Source organism: Callionymus lyra, chromosome 18 (assembly GCF_982586985.1).
Source record: "Callionymus lyra chromosome 18, fCalLyr1.hap1.1, whole genome shotgun sequence".
Lineage (NCBI taxonomy): Eukaryota > Metazoa > Chordata > Actinopteri > Syngnathiformes > Callionymidae > Callionymus > Callionymus lyra.
This window is the reverse complement of record NC_141835.1, coordinates 1,663,416-1,681,335: the sequence shown is the minus strand read 5'-3', so window position 1 is coordinate 1,681,335 and position 17,920 is coordinate 1,663,416. Positions and strand designations below refer to the sequence as shown.

Genomic DNA, 17,920 nt, shown 5'->3' with positions numbered 1-17,920 from the left:
ATTTGTTTTAAAGTTTTCTTAGATTTCTAAATAAAAAGTTAAAACTCAGGGAAAAGAAATACAAAGAAAATAAAAAATAATATTTTTTCAAAGAAAATAATTCTTTAAATTTAACTGATATCAAATAAAACGAGTCGTCTTTACATCATTGTTTTATCTTTTCTTTACTTTTGTAAATAAAAACTCAGATAAACAGAAAGAAAAAAATAGAAAATTAATCGTTTTTAAAAATAATTTGAATGTAACTAATATAAAAGATGTTTTAAAGTTTTAAATACAATTATTTATACAAACAAACTATTGTATTAGTTCAATAAAAATGATTCACCATGAAAGAGAAGTTAATACTTAAATATGAAGTTTGTATTTTTAATGTTATGTTTAAACTAAAGAGATTTAAATAAAAATGATTGTTGTGTCCAGAGTGTGTGGACTAATAAAGTTTGATTGCGTAGGTCAGGTGACTGCAGGTGCTCCTCACCTGTCCGTCACCGCAGGGCTTGGACAGGTCCAGTCCCTCAGCGTAGAGCTGCAGCAGTGAGCTCAGGTCGCGACCCTTCACGGCGTCCAGCAGCAGACCAGCGTCGGCCTCGTCTCGCCGCAGGATGTAGCGACGATCGGCGTACTTCGCCACGATGTACTCCTTCCTCGCACTCCTGTCGGGTCATGACATCATCGTCATCATCATGACATCATTGTCATCATCATCATCATCATCATCATCATGACATCATCGTCATCATCATGACATCATGACATCATGACATCATGACATCATCGTCATCATCATGACATCATGACATCATGATATCATGACATCATCGTCATCATCATCATCATCATCATGACATCATCGTCATCATCATGACATCATGATATCATGACATCATGACATCATCGTCATCATCATGACATCATTGTCATCATCATCATCATCATCATGACATCATCGTCATCATCATGACATCATGACATCATTGTCATCATCATCATCATCATCATCATCATGACATCATCGTCATCATCATGACATCATGACATCATTGTCATCATCATCATCATCATCATCATCATGACATCATCATGACATCATCGTCATCATCATGACATCATGACATCATTGTCATCATCATCATCATGACATCATCATGACATCATCATGACATCATCATCATCATCATGACATCATCATCATCATCATGACATCATCATGACATCATCGTCATCATCATGACATCATCATGACATCATCATGACATCATCGTCATCATCATGACATCATGACATCATGACATCATTGTCATCATTGTCATCATTGTCATCATCATCATCATCATGACATCATCATGACATCATCGTCATCATCATGACATCATCATGACATCATGACATCATCATCATGACATCATGACATCATTGTCATCATGACATCATGACATCATTGTCATCATCATGACATCATGACATCATTGTCATCATCATGACATCATGACATCATGACATCATTGTCATCATCATGACATCATGACATCATTGTCATCATCATGACATCATGATATCATGACATCATTGTCATCATCATGACATCATGATATCATGACATCATTGTCATCATCATGACATCATGATATCATGACATCATGACATCATTGTCATCATCATGACATCATGACATCATGACATCATTGTCATCATCATGACATCATGACATCATTGTCATCATCATCATCATCATGACATCATCATGACATCATCGTCATCATCATGACATCATGACATCATCATCATGACATCATGACATCATTGTCATCATCATCATGACATCATTGTCATCATCATCATGACATCATTGTCATCATCATGACATCATGACATCATCGTCATCATCATCATCATGACATCATGACATCATTGTCATCATCATCATCATGACATCATGACATCATTGTCATCATCATCATCATGACATCATGACATCATGACATCATTGTCATCATCATGACATCATTGTCATCATCATCATCATGACATCATGACATCATTGTCATCATCATGACATCATTGTCATCATCATCATCATGACATCATGACATCATGACATCATTGTCATCATCATGACATCATTGTCATCATCATCATCATGACATCATGACATCATTGTCATCATCATCATCATGACATCATGACATCATGACATCATTGTCATCATCATGACATCATGACATCATGACATCATGACATCATCATCATCATCATGACATCATCGTTATCATCATGACATCATCGTCATCATCATGACATCATTGTCATCATCATCATGACATCATGACATCACACCTGGAACATCAGACTCACATGTCGCTGCCAGGAAAAGGTTTGACGGAGTCGTTGGGCAGAGAAGCTTCCATGATGTCATTGAAGCGAGTGTTTCCTATACTGACCGCCAGCTGGAGAGAGAGAGTAATTATAATATTAGTAATAACAATAATAACAACAGTATTAGTAATTGTAACTATATTAGTAATAACAATAATAATAACAATAATAATAATACAATTAATAACAAGTATAATAATAATAATATCAATAAGAATAACAATGACAATGATAATATAAAAATAATAATAATAACAATAACAATAACAATAATAACAATAATAATATTAACAATTAAAAAAAATATAATAACGATAATAACCACTATAAAAATAAGGAGAAGAAGAAGGAGAATAATAATGATTATAAAATCAATAATAACAACAATAATTAAAATATAAATAATAACAACAATAACAATAATAATTAAAATATAAATAATAACAACAATAATAATAATAATAATAACAACAGTACCAGGAGTTCGGAGGTGCTGAGAAGGTCAAGGGTCAGAGACTGGATCCTGGAATAGTGAACCCCCAACTCCCGGTGGATCCCGGAACACTCGATGCAGGTAAGGATGCCCAGGTTGGTGGAGAGCCAGGTGGGATCTACGGCAGGAGGTCAAAGGTTAAAGAAGGTTGTCGCGACGCGTCACAGGTCGACTCACCTGGAGCTCCACAGTCGGCGCACGACTCGTTCCCCGGCATGTGACGCAGCTCAGAGATGATGGAGCGAGAAAGTTCCTGAAGACCAGAGTCCTGGAGGTGGAGCTGGTCCACACCTAGAGCCGTGTTCAGAGCCTCCTCCTTACTGTTCTGCAGCACCCACACCCAGCTGCACACAACAACACAACAACACAAGGTCACAACAACACAAGGTCACAAACAACATCAGAACAACGTCACAACAACACAAGGTCACAACATCACAACACAAGGTCACAACAACACAAGGTCACAACATCACAACACAAGGTCACAACAACACAAGGTCACAACAACACAACATCACAACGTCACAATGTCACAATGACACAACGTCACAACATCACAACATTCATAACATCACAACAACTTCACAACAACACAACGTTCATAACATCACAATGTCACAACACAACGTTCATAACAACACAATGTCACAACAACGTCAAAACAACACAACATTAAAACAATGTCACAACAACACAAAATGACAAAGTCTCCACAACACAACAAAATCACTACAACACAACAACATTACAATGTCACAACAACTCAACATCACCACAACATCACAACAACTCAACATCACTACAACGTCACAACAACTCAACATCACTACAACGTCACAACAACTCAACATCACTACAACGTCACAACAACTCAACATCACTACAACAACTCAACATCACTACAACGTCACAACAACTCAACATCACTACAACTCAACATCACTACAACAACTCAACATCACTACAACGTCACAACAACTCAACATCACTACAACGTCACAACAACTCAACATCACTACAACGTCACAACAACTCAACATCACTACAACAACTCAACATCACTACAACGTCACAACAACTCAACATCACTACAACACCACAACAACTCAACATCACTACAACATCACAACAACTCAACATCACTACAACGTCACAACAACTCAACATCACTACAACATCACAACAACTCAACATCACTACAACGTCACAACAACTCAACATCACTACAACATCACAACAACTCAACATCACTACAACGTCACAACAACTCAACATCACTACAACATCACAACAACTCAACATCACTACAACATCACAACAACTCAACATCACTACAACATCACTACAACATCACAACAACTCAACATCACAACAACATCACAACAACTCAACATCACTACAACATCACAACAACTCAACATCACTACAACATCACAACAACTCAACATCACTACAACATCACAACAACTCAACATCACTACAACATCACAACAACTCAACATCACTACAACATCACAACAACTCAACATCACTACAACATCACAACAACTCAACATCACTACAACATCACTACAACATCACAACAACTCAACATCACTACAACATCACAACAACTCAACATCACAACAACTCAACATCACTACAACATCACAACAACTCAACATCACAACAACTCAACATCACTACAACATCACTACAATGTCACAACAAAACAACATCTAACAACAGTTGATGTTCTTGTAGATTCTTTTGGTTTCTGCTCATAAAAACCAAACACAGAAACTAAACAAACATCGTTTCTGGATCATGTTCGTGACGCAGCAACAGCTTCAGTAACGTGTCGCTTCTTGTTCATGAAAACATAAAACATGATAAACTCACATCAAACATTCCTGCTCGTCCTCGGCCTGGAAACGATACGTCCGGTTATCTGAGGAGACAAGAGAAGCTCTGAAGACCACTGACCACGACTGTTGAATATTCACTGATTTATGAAGAGAAAATACTGTTTCCTGATGATATACATTCAATTAAACTAGTTAATGATTGATCTCATGTTAACATTTGACATGTAAACATGTTTATTAAGTTTATTATGTTTATTAAGTTTATAATTAATCAAAAATACATAATAAACATAATAAACAGAATAAACAGAATAAACAGAATAAACAGAATAAACAGAATAAACAGAATAAACATAACATAATAAACATAATAAACATAATAAACATAATAAACAAAATAAACATAATAAACATAATAAACATAATAAACAGAATAAACATAACATAATAAACATAATAAACAAAATAAACATAATAAACATAATAAACATAATAAACATAATAAACAAAATAAACATAATAAACATAATAAACAAAATAAACATAATAAAGATATAAACATATTAGTTTAATCTCCAACTTATTTGTTTCAGCCTCGAGTGTTTTGTGAGAACAAATCTGGAGGTCAAAGGTCAGGAAGGAACGTACGGGTGACCAGGTCAAAGGTCCTCCGGTCCTCAGGGTTGGGTCGCACCTGACAGGTCAGGAGGTTCAGCTTGGCGGGCGGTCGATTGATCTGCAGGAACATATGAAGGTTCAGAGACATCGTCGTGGTCATGAAGGTTCATGAAAGTTCAGAAGGTTGTGGTCATGAACCTTCATGAAGGTTCATGAAGGTTCATAAAGGTTCAGAGACGTCGTCGTGGTCATGAAGGTTCATGAAGGTTCAGAGACGTCGTCGTGGTCATGAAGGTTCATGAAGGTTCATGAAGGTTCAGAGACGTCGTCGTGGTCATGAAGGTTCATGAAGGTTCATGAAGGTTCAGAGACATCGTCGTGGTCATGAAGGTTCATGAAGGTTCATGAAGGTTCATGAAGGTTCATGAAGGTTCAGAGACGTCGTCGTGGTCATGAAGGTTCATGAAGGTTCAGAGACGTCGTCGTGGTCATGAAGGTTCATGAAGGTTCATGAAGGTTCATGAAGGTTCATGAAGGTTCAGAGACGTCGTCGTGGTCATGAAGGTTCATGAAGGTTCATGAAGGTTCATGAAGGTTCAGAGACGTCACCGTGGTCATGAAGGTTCATGAAGGTTCAGAGACGTCGTCATGGTCATGAAGGTTCATGAAGGTTCAGAAGGTTGTGGTCATGAAGGTTCATGAATGTTCAGAAGGTCGTGGTCAAGAAGGTTCAAGAAGGTTCATGAAGGTTAATTTATTTATTTTTATTATTATTAATGAAGGTTCATGAAGGTTCAGAAGGTTCATGAATGTTCAGAAGGTCGTGGTCAAGAAGGTTCATGAAGGTTAATTTATTTATTTGTATTATTATTAATGAAGGTTCATGAAGGTTCAGAAGGCCGTAGTCATGAAGGTTCATGAAGGTTCATGAAGGTTCATGAAGGTTCATGAAGGTTCATGAAGGTTCATGAAGGTTCATGAAGGTTCATGAAGGTTCATGAAGTTTCATGAAGGTTCAGAAGGTCGTGGTCATGAAGGTTCATGAAGTTTCATGAAGGTTCAGAAGGTCGTGGTCATGAAGGTTCATGAAGTTTCATGAAGGTTCATGAAGGTTAATTTATTTATTTGTATTATTATTAATGAAGGTTCATGAAGGTTCAGAAGGTCGTAGTCAGGAAGGTTCATGAAGTTTCATGAAGGTTCAGAAGGTCGTGGTCATGAAGGTTCATGAAGTTTCATGAAGGTTCTCACCGTGCTGTGCGAGATGGTCAAGCAGCCGAACTTGACTCCACACTTCCTCTTCTGCCAAACCTTCCTGATCCTGCAAGAGTTTCATCATCATCACTGAACCACAGACAAGGTTCACTTCATCTTCATGAGTCTGGAGAGCATCAGTGCCCTTGAGCAAGACTCGCTGAACCACAGACAAGGTTCACTTCATCTTCATGAGTCTGGAGAGCATCAGTGCCCTTGAGCAAGACTCGCTGAACCACAGACAAGGTTCACTTCATCTTCATGAGTCTGGAGAGCATCAGTGCCCTTGAGCAAGACTCGCTGAACCACAGACAAGGTTCACTTCATCTTCATGAAGACTCGCTGAACCACATCCTCTCTCACTCAAGAACCTCTGAGGCCCCGAGTCTAAGTGACGAGGAGCAGCTGGAGACACTTAGACTTCTCCTCAGAATCATCTCAACCTTGTTACAAGTTTCTATCTTATCTTCTCTGACTCCAGCATGAGTTTATATCTTATCTTCTCTGATTCCAGCATGAGTTTCTATCTCATCTTCTCTGACTCCAGCATGAGTTTATATCTTCTCTGACTCCAGCATGACTTTCTATCTCATCTTCTCTGACTCCAGCATGAGTTTATATCTTCTCTGACTCCAGCATGAGCTTCTATCTTCTCTGACTCCAGCATGAGTTTCTATCTTCTCTGACTCCAGCATGAGTTTCTATCTTCTCTGACTCCAGCATGAGTTTCTATCTTCTCTGACTCCAGCATGAGTTTCTATCTTCTCTGACTCCAGCATGAGCTTCAATCTTCTCTGACTCCAGCATGACTTTCTATCTTCTCTGACTCCAGCATGAGTTTATATCTTCTCTGACTCCAGCATGACTTTCTATCTTCTCTGACTCCAGCATGAGTTTATATCTTCTCTGACTCCAGCATGAGTTTCTATCTTCTCTGACTCCAGCATGACTTTCTATCTTCTCTGACTCCAGCATGAGTTTCTATCTTCTCTGACTCCAGCATGAGTTTATATCTTCTCTGACTCCAGCATGAGTTTCTATCTTCTCTGACTCCAGCATGACTTTCTATCTTCTCTGACTCCAGCATGAGTTTCTATCTTCTCTGACTCCAGCATGAGCTTCTATCTTCTCTGACTCCAGCATGAGTTTCTATCTTCTCTGACTCCAGCATGACTTTCTATCTTCTCTGACTCCAGCATGAGTTTATATCTTCTCTGACTCCAGCATGACTTTCTATCTTCTCTGACTCCAGCATGACTTTCTATCTTCTCTGACTCCAGCATGAGTTTCTATCTTCTCTGACTCCAGCATGAGCTTCTATCTTCTCTGACTCCAGCATGAGTTTCTATCTTCTCTGACTCCAGCATGACTTTCTATCTTCTCTGACTCCAGCATGAGTTTATATCTTCTCTGACTCCAGCATGACTTTCTATCTTCTCTGACTCCAGCATGACTTTCTATCTTCTCTGACTCCAGCATGAGTTTATATCTTCTCTGACTCCAGCATGACTTTCTATCTTCTCTGACTCCAGCATGACTTTCTATCTTCTCTGACTCCAGCATGAGTTTCTATCTTCTCTGACTCCAGCATGAGCTTCTATCTTCTCTGACTCCAGCATGAGTTTCTATCTTCTCTGACTCCAGCATGACTTTCTATCTTCTCTGACTCCAGCATGAGTTTATATCTTCTCTGACTCCAGCATGACTTTCTATCTTCTCTGACTCCAGCATGACTTTCTATCTTCTCTGACTCCAGCATGAGTTTATATCTTCTCTGACTCCAGCATGACTTTCTATCTCATCTTCTCTGACTCCAGCATGACTTTCTATCTCATCTTCTCTGACTCCAGCATGACTTTCTATCTTCTCTGACTCCAGCATGAGCTTCAATCTTCTCTGACTCCAGCATGAGTTTATATCTTCTCTGACTCCAGCATGAGCTTCAATCTTCTCTGACTCCAGCATGAGTTTATATCTTCTCTGACTCCAGCATGAGTTTCAATCTTCTCTGACTCCAGCATGACTTTACATCTTCTCTGACTCCAGCATGAGCTTCAATCTTCTCTGACTCCAGCATGAGTTTATATCTTCTCTGACTCCAGCATGAGTTTATATCTTCTCTGACTCCAGCATGAGTTTCTATCTTCTCTGACTCCAGCATGAGTTTATATCTTCTCTGACTCCAGCATGAGTTTATATCTTCTCTGACTCCAGCATGAGCTTCAATCTTCTCTGACTCCAGCATGAGTTTCTATCTTCTCTGACTCCAGCATGAGTTTATATCTTCTCTGACTCCAGCATGAGCTTCAATCTTCTCTGACTCCAGCATGAGTTTCTATCTTCTCTGACTCCAGCATGAGTTTATATCTTCTCTGACTCCAGCATGAGCTTCAATCTTCTCTGACTCCAGCATGAGTTTCTATCTTCTCTGACTCCAGCATGAGCTTCAATCTTCTCTGACTCCAGCATGAGTTTATATCTTCTCTGACTCCAGCATGAGCTTCAATCTTCTCTGACTCCAGCATGAGTTTATATCTTCTCTGACTCCAGCATGAGCTTCAATCTTCTCTGACTCCAGCATGACTTTACATCTTCTCTGACTCCAGCATGAGTTTATATCTTCTCTGACTCCAGCATGAGCTTCAATCTTCTCTGACTCCAGCATGAGTTTCTATCTTCTCTGACTCCAGCATGAGCTTCAATCTTCTCTGACTCCAGCATGAGTTTATATCTTCTCTGACTCCAGCATGAGTTTCTATCTTATCTGACTCCAGCATGAGTTTATATCTTCTCTGACTCCAGCATGAGTTTCTATCTTCTCTGACTCCAGCATGAGTTTATATCTTCTCTGACTCCAGCATGACTTTCTATCTCATCTTCTCTGACTCCAGCATGAGTTTATATCTTCTCTGACTCCAGCATGAGTTTCTATCTTCTCTGACTCCAGCATGAGTTTCTATCTTCTCTGACTCCAGCATGAGTTTCTATCTTCTCTGACTCCAGCATGAGTTTATATCTTCTCTGACTCCAGCATGAGTTTCTATCTTCTCTGACTCCAGCATGAGTTTATATCTTCTCTGACTCCAGCATGAGTTTATATCTTCTCTGACTCCAGCATGACTTTCTATCTTCTCTGACTCCAGCATGAGTTTGTATCTTCTCTGACTCCAGCATGAGTTTCTATCTTCTCTGACTCCAGCATGACTTTCTATCTTCTCTGACTCCAGCATGAGTTTCTATCTTCTCTGACTCCAGCATGACTTTCTATCTTCTCTGACTCCAGCATGAGTTTCTATCTTCTCTGACTCCAGCATGACTTTCTATCTTCTCTGACTCCAGCATGAGTTTCTATCTTCTCTGACTCCAGCATGAGTTTATATCTTCTCTGACTCCAGCATGACTTTACATCTTCTCTGACTCCAGCATGAGTTTATATCTTCTCTGACTCCAGCATGAGCTTCAATCTTCTCTGACTCCAGCATGAGTTTCTATCTTCTCTGACTCCAGCATGAGTTTCTATCTTCTCTGACTCCAGCATGAGTTTCTATCTTCTCTGACTCCAGCATGAGTTTATATCTTCTCTGACTCCAGCATGACTTTCTATCTTCTCTGACTCCAGCATGACTTTCTATCTCATCTTCTCTGACTCCAGCATGACTTTCTATCTCATCTTCTCTGACTCCAGCATGACTTTCTATCTTCTCTGACTCCAGCATGAGCTTCAATCTTCTCTGACTCCAGCATGAGTTTATATCTTCTCTGACTCCAGCATGAGCTTCAATCTTCTCTGACTCCAGCATGAGTTTATATCTTCTCTGACTCCAGCATGAGTTTCAATCTTCTCTGACTCCAGCATGACTTTACATCTTCTCTGACTCCAGCATGAGTTTATATCTTCTCTGACTCCAGCATGAGTTTATATCTTCTCTGACTCCAGCATGACTTTACATCTTCTCTGACTCCAGCATGAGTTTATATCTTCTCTGACTCCAGCATGAGTTTCTATCTTCTCTGACTCCAGCATGAGTTTATATCTTCTCTGACTCCAGCATGAGTTTCTATCTTCTCTGACTCCAGCATGAGTTTATATCTTCTCTGACTCCAGCATGAGTTTCTATCTTCTCTGACTCCAGCATGAGTTTCTATCTTCTCTGACTCCAGCATGAGTTTCTATCTTCTCTGACTCCAGCATGAGTTTCTATCTTCTCTGACTCCAGCATGAGTTTATATCTTCTCTGACTCCAGCATGAGTTTATATCTTCTCTGACTCCAGCATGACTTTATATCTTCTCTGACTCCAGCATGACTTTATATCTTCTCTGACTCCAGCATGACTTTATATCTTCTCTGACTCCAGCATGACTTTATATCTTCTCTGACTCCAGCATGACTTTATATCTTCTCTGACTCCAGCATGAGTTTCTATCTTCTCTGACTCCAGCATGACTTTATATCTTCTCTGACTCCAGCATGACTTTCTATCTTCTCTGACTCCAGCATGAGTTTATATCTTCTCTGACTCCAGCATGAGTTTCTATCTTCTCTGACTCCAGCATGAGTTTCTATCTTCTCTGACTCCAGCATGAGTTTCTATCTTCTCTGACTCCAGCATGACTTTATATCTTCTCTGACTCCAGCATGACTTTATATCTTCTCTGACTCCAGCATGAGTTTATATCTTCTCTGACTCCAGCATGAGTTTCTATCTTCTCTGACTCCAGCATGAGTTTCTATCTTCTCTGACTCCAGCATGAGTTTCTATCTTCTCTGACTCCAGCATGAGTTTATATCTTCTCTGACTCCAGCATGAGTTTCTATCTTCTCTGATTCCAGCATGAGTTTATATCTTCTCTGACTCCAGCATGAGTTTATATCTTATCTTCTCTGATTCCAGCATGAGTTTATATCTTCTCTGACTCCAGCATGAGTTTCTATCTTCTCTGACTCCAGCATGAGTTTATATCTTCTCTGACTCCAGCATGAGTTTATATCTTCTCTGACTCCAGCATGAGTTTATATCTTCTCTGACTCCAGCATGAGTTTATATCTTCTCTGACTCCAGCATGAGTTTCTATCTTCTCTGACTCCAGCATGAGTTTCTATCTTCTCTGATTCCAGCATGAGTTTCTATCTTCTCTGACTCCAGCATGAGTTTATATATTCTCTGACTCCAGCATGAGTTTATATCTTCTCTGACTCCAGCATGAGTTTCTATCTTCTCTGATTCCAGCATGAGTTTCTATCTTCTCTGACTCCAGCATGAGTTTCTATCTTCTCTGACTCCAGCATGAGTTTCTATCTTCTCTGACTCCAGCATGAGTTTCTATCTTCTCTGATTCCAGCATGAGTTTCTATCTTCTCTGACTCCAGCATGACTTTATATCTTCTCTGACTCCAGCATGACTTTATATCTTCTCTGACTCCAGCATGAGTTTATATCTTCTCTGACTCCAGCATGAGTTTCTATCTTCTCTGACTCCAGCATGAGTTTCTATCTTCTCTGACTCCAGCATGAGTTTCTATCTTCTCTGACTCCAGCATGAGTTTATATCTTCTCTGACTCCAGCATGAGTTTCTATCTTCTCTGATTCCAGCATGAGTTTATATCTTCTCTGACTCCAGCATGAGTTTATATCTTATCTTCTCTGATTCCAGCATGAGTTTATATCTTCTCTGACTCCAGCATGAGTTTCTATCTTCTCTGACTCCAGCATGAGTTTATATCTTCTCTGACTCCAGCATGAGTTTCTATCTTCTCTGACTCCAGCATGAGTTTCTATCTTCTCTGATTCCAGCATGAGTTTCTATCTTCTCTGACTCCAGCATGAGTTTCTATCTTCTCTGATTCCAGCATGAGTTTATATCTTCTCTGACTCCAGCATGAGTTTATATCTTCTCTGACTCCAGCATGAGTTTCTATCTTCTCTGACTCCAGCATGAGTTTATATCTTCTCTGACTCCAGCATGAGTTTATATCTTCTCTGACTCCAGCATGAGTTTATATCTTCTCTGACTCCAGCATGAGTTTCTATCTTCTCTGACTCCAGCATGAGTTTCTATCTTCTCTGATTCCAGCATGAGTTTCTATCTTCTCTGATTCCAGCATGAGTTTATATCTTCTCTGACTCCAGCATGAGTTTATATCTTCTCTGACTCCAGCATGAGTTTCTATCTTCTCTGACTCCAGCATGAGTTTCTATCTTCTCTGACTCCAGCATGAGTTTCTATCTTCTCTGACTCCAGCATGAGTTTCTATCTTCTCTGACTCCAGCATGAGTTTCTATCTTCTCTGACTCCAGCATGAGTTTCTATCTTCTCTGACTCCAGCATGAGTTTATATCTTCTCTGACTCCAGCATGAGTTTATATCTTCTCTGACTCCAGCATGAGTTTCTATCTTCTCTGACTCCAGCATGAGTTTCTATCTTCTCTGACTCCAGCATGAGTTTCTATCTTCTCTGACTCCAGCATGAGCTTCTATCTTCTCTGACTCCAGCATGAGTTTCTATCTTCTCTGACTCCAGCATGAGTTTCTATCTTCTCTGACTCCAGCATGAGTTTATATCTTCTCTGACTCCAGCATGAGTTTATATCTTCTCTGACTCCAGCATGAGTTTATATCTTCTCTGACTCCAGCATGAGTTTATATCTTCTCTGACTCCAGCATGAGTTTCTATCTTCTCTGACTCCAGCATGAGTTTCTATCTTCTCTGACTCCAGCATGACTTTCTATCTTATCTTCTCTGACTCCAGCATGAGTTTATATCTTCTCTGACTCCAGCATGAGTTTATATCTTCTCTGACTCCAGCATGAGTTTATATCTTCTCTGACTCCAGCATGAGTTTATATCTTCTCTGACTCCAGCATGAGTTTCTATCTTCTCTGACTCCAGCATGAGTTTATATCTTCTCTGACTCCAGCATGAGTTTATATCTTCTCTGACTCCAGCATGAGTTTCTATCTTCTCTGACTCCAGCATGAGTTTATATCTTCTCTGACTCCAGCATGAGTTTCTATCTTCTCTGACTCCAGCATGAGTTTATATCTTCTCTGACTCCAGCATGAGTTTATATCTTCTCTGACTCCAGCATGAGTTTCTATCTTCTCTGACTCCAGCATGAGTTTCTATCTTCTCTGACTCCAGCATGACTTTCTATCTTATCTTCTCTGACTCCAGCATGAGTTTATATCTTCTCTGACTCCAGCATGAGTTTATATCTTCTCTGACTCCAGCATGAGTTTATATCTTCTCTGACTCCAGCATGAGTTTATATCTTCTCTGACTCCAGCATGAGTTTCTATCTTCTCTGACTCCAGCATGAGTTTATATCTTCTCTGACTCCAGCATGAGCTTCTATCTTCTCTGACTCCAGCATGAGTTTATATCTTCTCTGACTCCAGCATGAGTTTATATCTTCTCTGACTCCAGCATGAGTTTATATCTTCTCTGACTCCAGCATGAGTTTCTATCTTCTCTGACTCCAGCATGACTTTATATCTTCTCTGACTCCAGCATGAGTTTATATCTTCTCTGACTCCAGCATGAGTTTCTATCTTCTCTGACTCCAGCATGAGTTTATATCTTCTCTGACTCCAGCATGAGTTTATATCTTCTCTGACTCCAGCATGAGTTTATATCTTCTCTGACTCCAGCATGAGCTTCTATCTTCTCTGACTCCAGCATGAGTTTCTATCTTCTCTGACTCCAGCATGAGTTTCAATCTTCTCTGACTCCAGCATGAACTTCAAACCATGCCACATGTTCTCTCACCCGTCGCTCTTCTTCAGCAGGAAGCCAGACTTCTCGGTTCCGTACTTCTTGTTGCCCTGAGGCTGGTGGATGCTGTACCCGCTCCCCGAGTTCTTCCGGTTCAGGTACTCCTGCCACAGAGAGACCATCAGACGTCAAGACCAGGACCTCCTCGCCGTCTCTCGCCGCCTCACCTCTTTGCCGTCCACCTGCAGCAGCAGCCGCAGAGAGTCGCGCAGCTGCGTGAGCTGCTTCACCTCCTCGTCCTGGTCCGAGCGCACCTGAACACAACACGGAGGCGGAGTCAGACCCGGAACCCTCAGAGACTCTGAAGCAGACCTGGGTCGTCCCTGAACCTTCTGCCTCAGGTTGAGGGTCCAGGCAGGAAAATAGTGATAAAAGTAAAGTGTGTCGGTGAATCAACATGTTTTAAGGAATTTTGTTCTTTTTTTCTTCTAAACTTTATTTCTGGTTTTCATGATCATTTTCTTTCTCTATTTTTATGGAATTTATTTTTTCTTCACATTCTTTTGATGTTTTTGGTGTTTTTTTATTTTTGTTTTCCGTTCACTTCTTCATTTCATGACTTTCATCTTCAAATCAGCTGTTTTGATTGACACACGTCTCATCCAATCACATCTCTTCGTGCTCCACTCAGTGGGCGGAGCTAATGACAAAGAAAGCGTCTCATTGGTTGATGTTGTAACTTGTGCTGTTTGACATTTAAAACATGTTCTTGTCTTGAATCCTTCGAAGGAACGAAGACTCGTTACCGTGTGAACAGAAGAGGCCAGTTTCTCGATGAACGGAGTCAGATTCTCTGCAGCTTTGAGTCCGTCCTGGAAGAAACTGGAGGAAGAACGAGTGTGTAACAACAACACAATAACAAGTGTGTAACAACAACACAATAACAAGTGTGTAACAACAACACAATAACAAGTGCGTAACAACAACACAATAACAAGTGCGTAACAACAACACAATAACAAGTGCGTAACAACAACACAATAACAAGTGCGTAACAACAACACAATAACAAGTGCGTAACAACAACACAATAACAAGTGCGTAACAACAACACAATAACAAGTGTGTAACAACAACACAATAACAAGTGCGTAACAACAACACAATAACAAGTGCGTAACAACAACACAATAACAAGTGCGTAACAACAACACAATAACAAGTGCGTAACAACAACACAACAACAAGTGCGTAACAACAACACAATAACAAGTGCGTAACAACAACACAATAACAAGTGCGTAACGACAACACAACAACAAGTGCGTAACAACAACACAATAACAAGTGCGTAACAACAACACAATAACAAGTGCGTAAAAACAACACAATAACAAGTGTGTAACAACAACACAACAACAAGTGTGTAACAACAACAACAACAACAAGTGTGTAACAACAACACAATAACAAGTGTGTAACAACAACACAATAACAAGTGCGTAACAACAACACAATAACAAGTACGTAACAACAACACAATAACAAGTGCGTAACAACAACACAATAACAAGTGTGTAGCAACACAACAACAACAAGTGTGTAACAACAACACAACAACAAGTGTGTAGCAACACAACAACAACAAGTGTGTAACAACAACACAACAACAAGTGTGTAGCAACACAACAACAACAAGTGTGTAACAACAACACAACAACAAGTGTGTAGCAACACAACAACAACAAGTGTGTAACACAGAAGTTACCTCACTAACCTATAACTAGTCAATGATTAACTTGCAGACACTGACCTGAGCTGAGCCTGGAAGTACTTGATGAGACTCTGCAGAAGATCAGGTCCTTGTCGCACCTTCAGCTCCTGGATCTTCAGAAGATACTGGAACGACACGCGTCAGTCAACGTTCATCGTCTGAACGAGTGTTTAATGTTTCATGACTTTAACGACGTTATAAATCAATCATTAAAGATTTTCACTCACGTGTTGAATGTAAATAATAAATGTGTCGTTATCTTTTCAACAGCATTAAGAACGGATTCATTTTTAAACATGTAAACCTGACGTCAAAGCGTTCGTATCTCATGACATTTATGTTCTACTGTTTGAAACTGTTGTGACATCATAGCAGTTTATGACCTTAACGACCTTGAACTCAGAACGAAGTCGAAACTGAAAGTGTTACGACAGAAACAAACATAAGATTCTTCTCTTATTGTCAACATCACTTTTATTGACTTAAACATAAACTACACCAACAGTAACTTGGTGATGGTGCGTGTTGGACTGAGATGATCAATAAAGTTATTGATTCTATTATTGTCATCACATCATTGATCGCCAGAGTTTCTTCAGGTGAGTTTAGTCTGAGGTCATACTAGTGTCACTAGTTAGTTGACCTCAGCAGCTGCAAGTCAGAACTGATGCTTGATCCTGAGACTCGTGGATGGACTCGTGGACGAAATGTTGGAGGTCAGTCTGAGGTTCTTGAGGTTCTTCTGACTCACCTCACACATCTGCAGCTGGAAGCTCCTCCTCTCTCGCTCCATGTCCTCGCCCGGATCCGATCCTCCCTCGCTCCGGATCAGCTGCCGACTCTTGTCCTTGCGCTCCTTCTCCAGCTTGGCTCTGAGGAGGATCAGTGATTTATCTCGAGTCGTGAAGGACGCTGTGAGACGGTGACTTACATCTTCACGTCGTACTCCTTCCAGCTGCGCTCCATCTGTTTCTTCAGCTCCTGAGGACCAGACAAACCATTGAAAACAAGGTTCAAAGTTCAACACTCAGCGTTTCTCTCACAGCTGTGGAAACAAAACATCTGCTGAGGAACGTGTTGGGTTTTATTCTTGGATCCAGATCTGATCCTTTGTCCTAAAGTGCAGCTGAACATACTCCAGTGACTACAGTTCTGATATTTACACAGAAGGATCTTTAAATAAATACATTTGGGTTTTTTCTGTGTGCATCATGACAGTAACGCGACTGTTTGGCGGCTGTTTGGCGACAGTAACACAAATGTGACACGATTGTAACACGAATATAATGCGGCAGTAACTGGATAGTAACGCGACAGTAACGCGACAGTAACGCGACAGTAACGCGACAGTAACGCGACAGTAACGCGACAGTAACGCGACAGTAACGTAACGCGACAGTAACGCGACAGTAACTGGATAGTAACGCGACAGTAACGCGACAGTAACGCGACAGTAACGCGACAGTAACGCGACAGTAACGCGACAGTAACGCGACAGTAACGCGACAGTAACTGGATAGTAACGCGACATTAACTGGACAGTAACGCGGCAGTAACTGGAGAGTAACGCGGCAGTAACTGGAGAGTTACGCGGCAGTAACTGGATAGTAACTGAATAGTAACGCGACAGTAACGCGACTGTAACGCGACAGTAACGCGACAGTAACGCGACAGTAACGCGACAGTAACGCGACAGTAACGCGACAGTAACGCGACTGTAACGCGACAGTAACGCGACAGTAACGCGACAGTAACGCGACAGTATCGCGACAGTATCGCGACAGTAACTGGATAGTAACGCGACAGTAACGCGACAGTAACGCGACAGTAACGCGACA

The 17,920-nt window shown here is 40.4% G+C and overlaps 1 protein-coding gene across 2 annotated transcripts in view; it reads right to left on the bottom strand.

Moving 5' to 3' along the window:
* The window catches only part of asap3 (ArfGAP with SH3 domain, ankyrin repeat and PH domain 3), a 43,431-nt gene that overhangs the window by 7,152 nt on the left and 18,359 nt on the right, over positions 1–17,920 (bottom strand). For both annotated transcript variants that reach the window (XM_087780088.1, XM_087780089.1), the window contains exons 5-17: positions 17,014–17,063; positions 16,834–16,954; positions 16,122–16,207; positions 15,115–15,190; positions 14,536–14,622; positions 14,363–14,472; positions 6,589–6,658; positions 5,368–5,455; positions 4,754–4,802; positions 3,047–3,213; positions 2,854–2,987; positions 2,356–2,447; positions 482–656 (exon numbers count right to left, since the gene is read on the bottom strand). In XM_087780088.1, the coding sequence (XP_087636214.1) occupies positions 482–656; positions 2,356–2,447; positions 2,854–2,987; positions 3,047–3,213; positions 4,754–4,802; positions 5,368–5,455; positions 6,589–6,658; positions 14,363–14,472; positions 14,536–14,622; positions 15,115–15,190; positions 16,122–16,207; positions 16,834–16,954; positions 17,014–17,063 (1,305 nt within the window). The remainder of the gene's footprint in view (positions 1–481; positions 657–2,355; positions 2,448–2,853; positions 2,988–3,046; positions 3,214–4,753; positions 4,803–5,367; positions 5,456–6,588; positions 6,659–14,362; positions 14,473–14,535; positions 14,623–15,114; positions 15,191–16,121; positions 16,208–16,833; positions 16,955–17,013; positions 17,064–17,920) is intronic.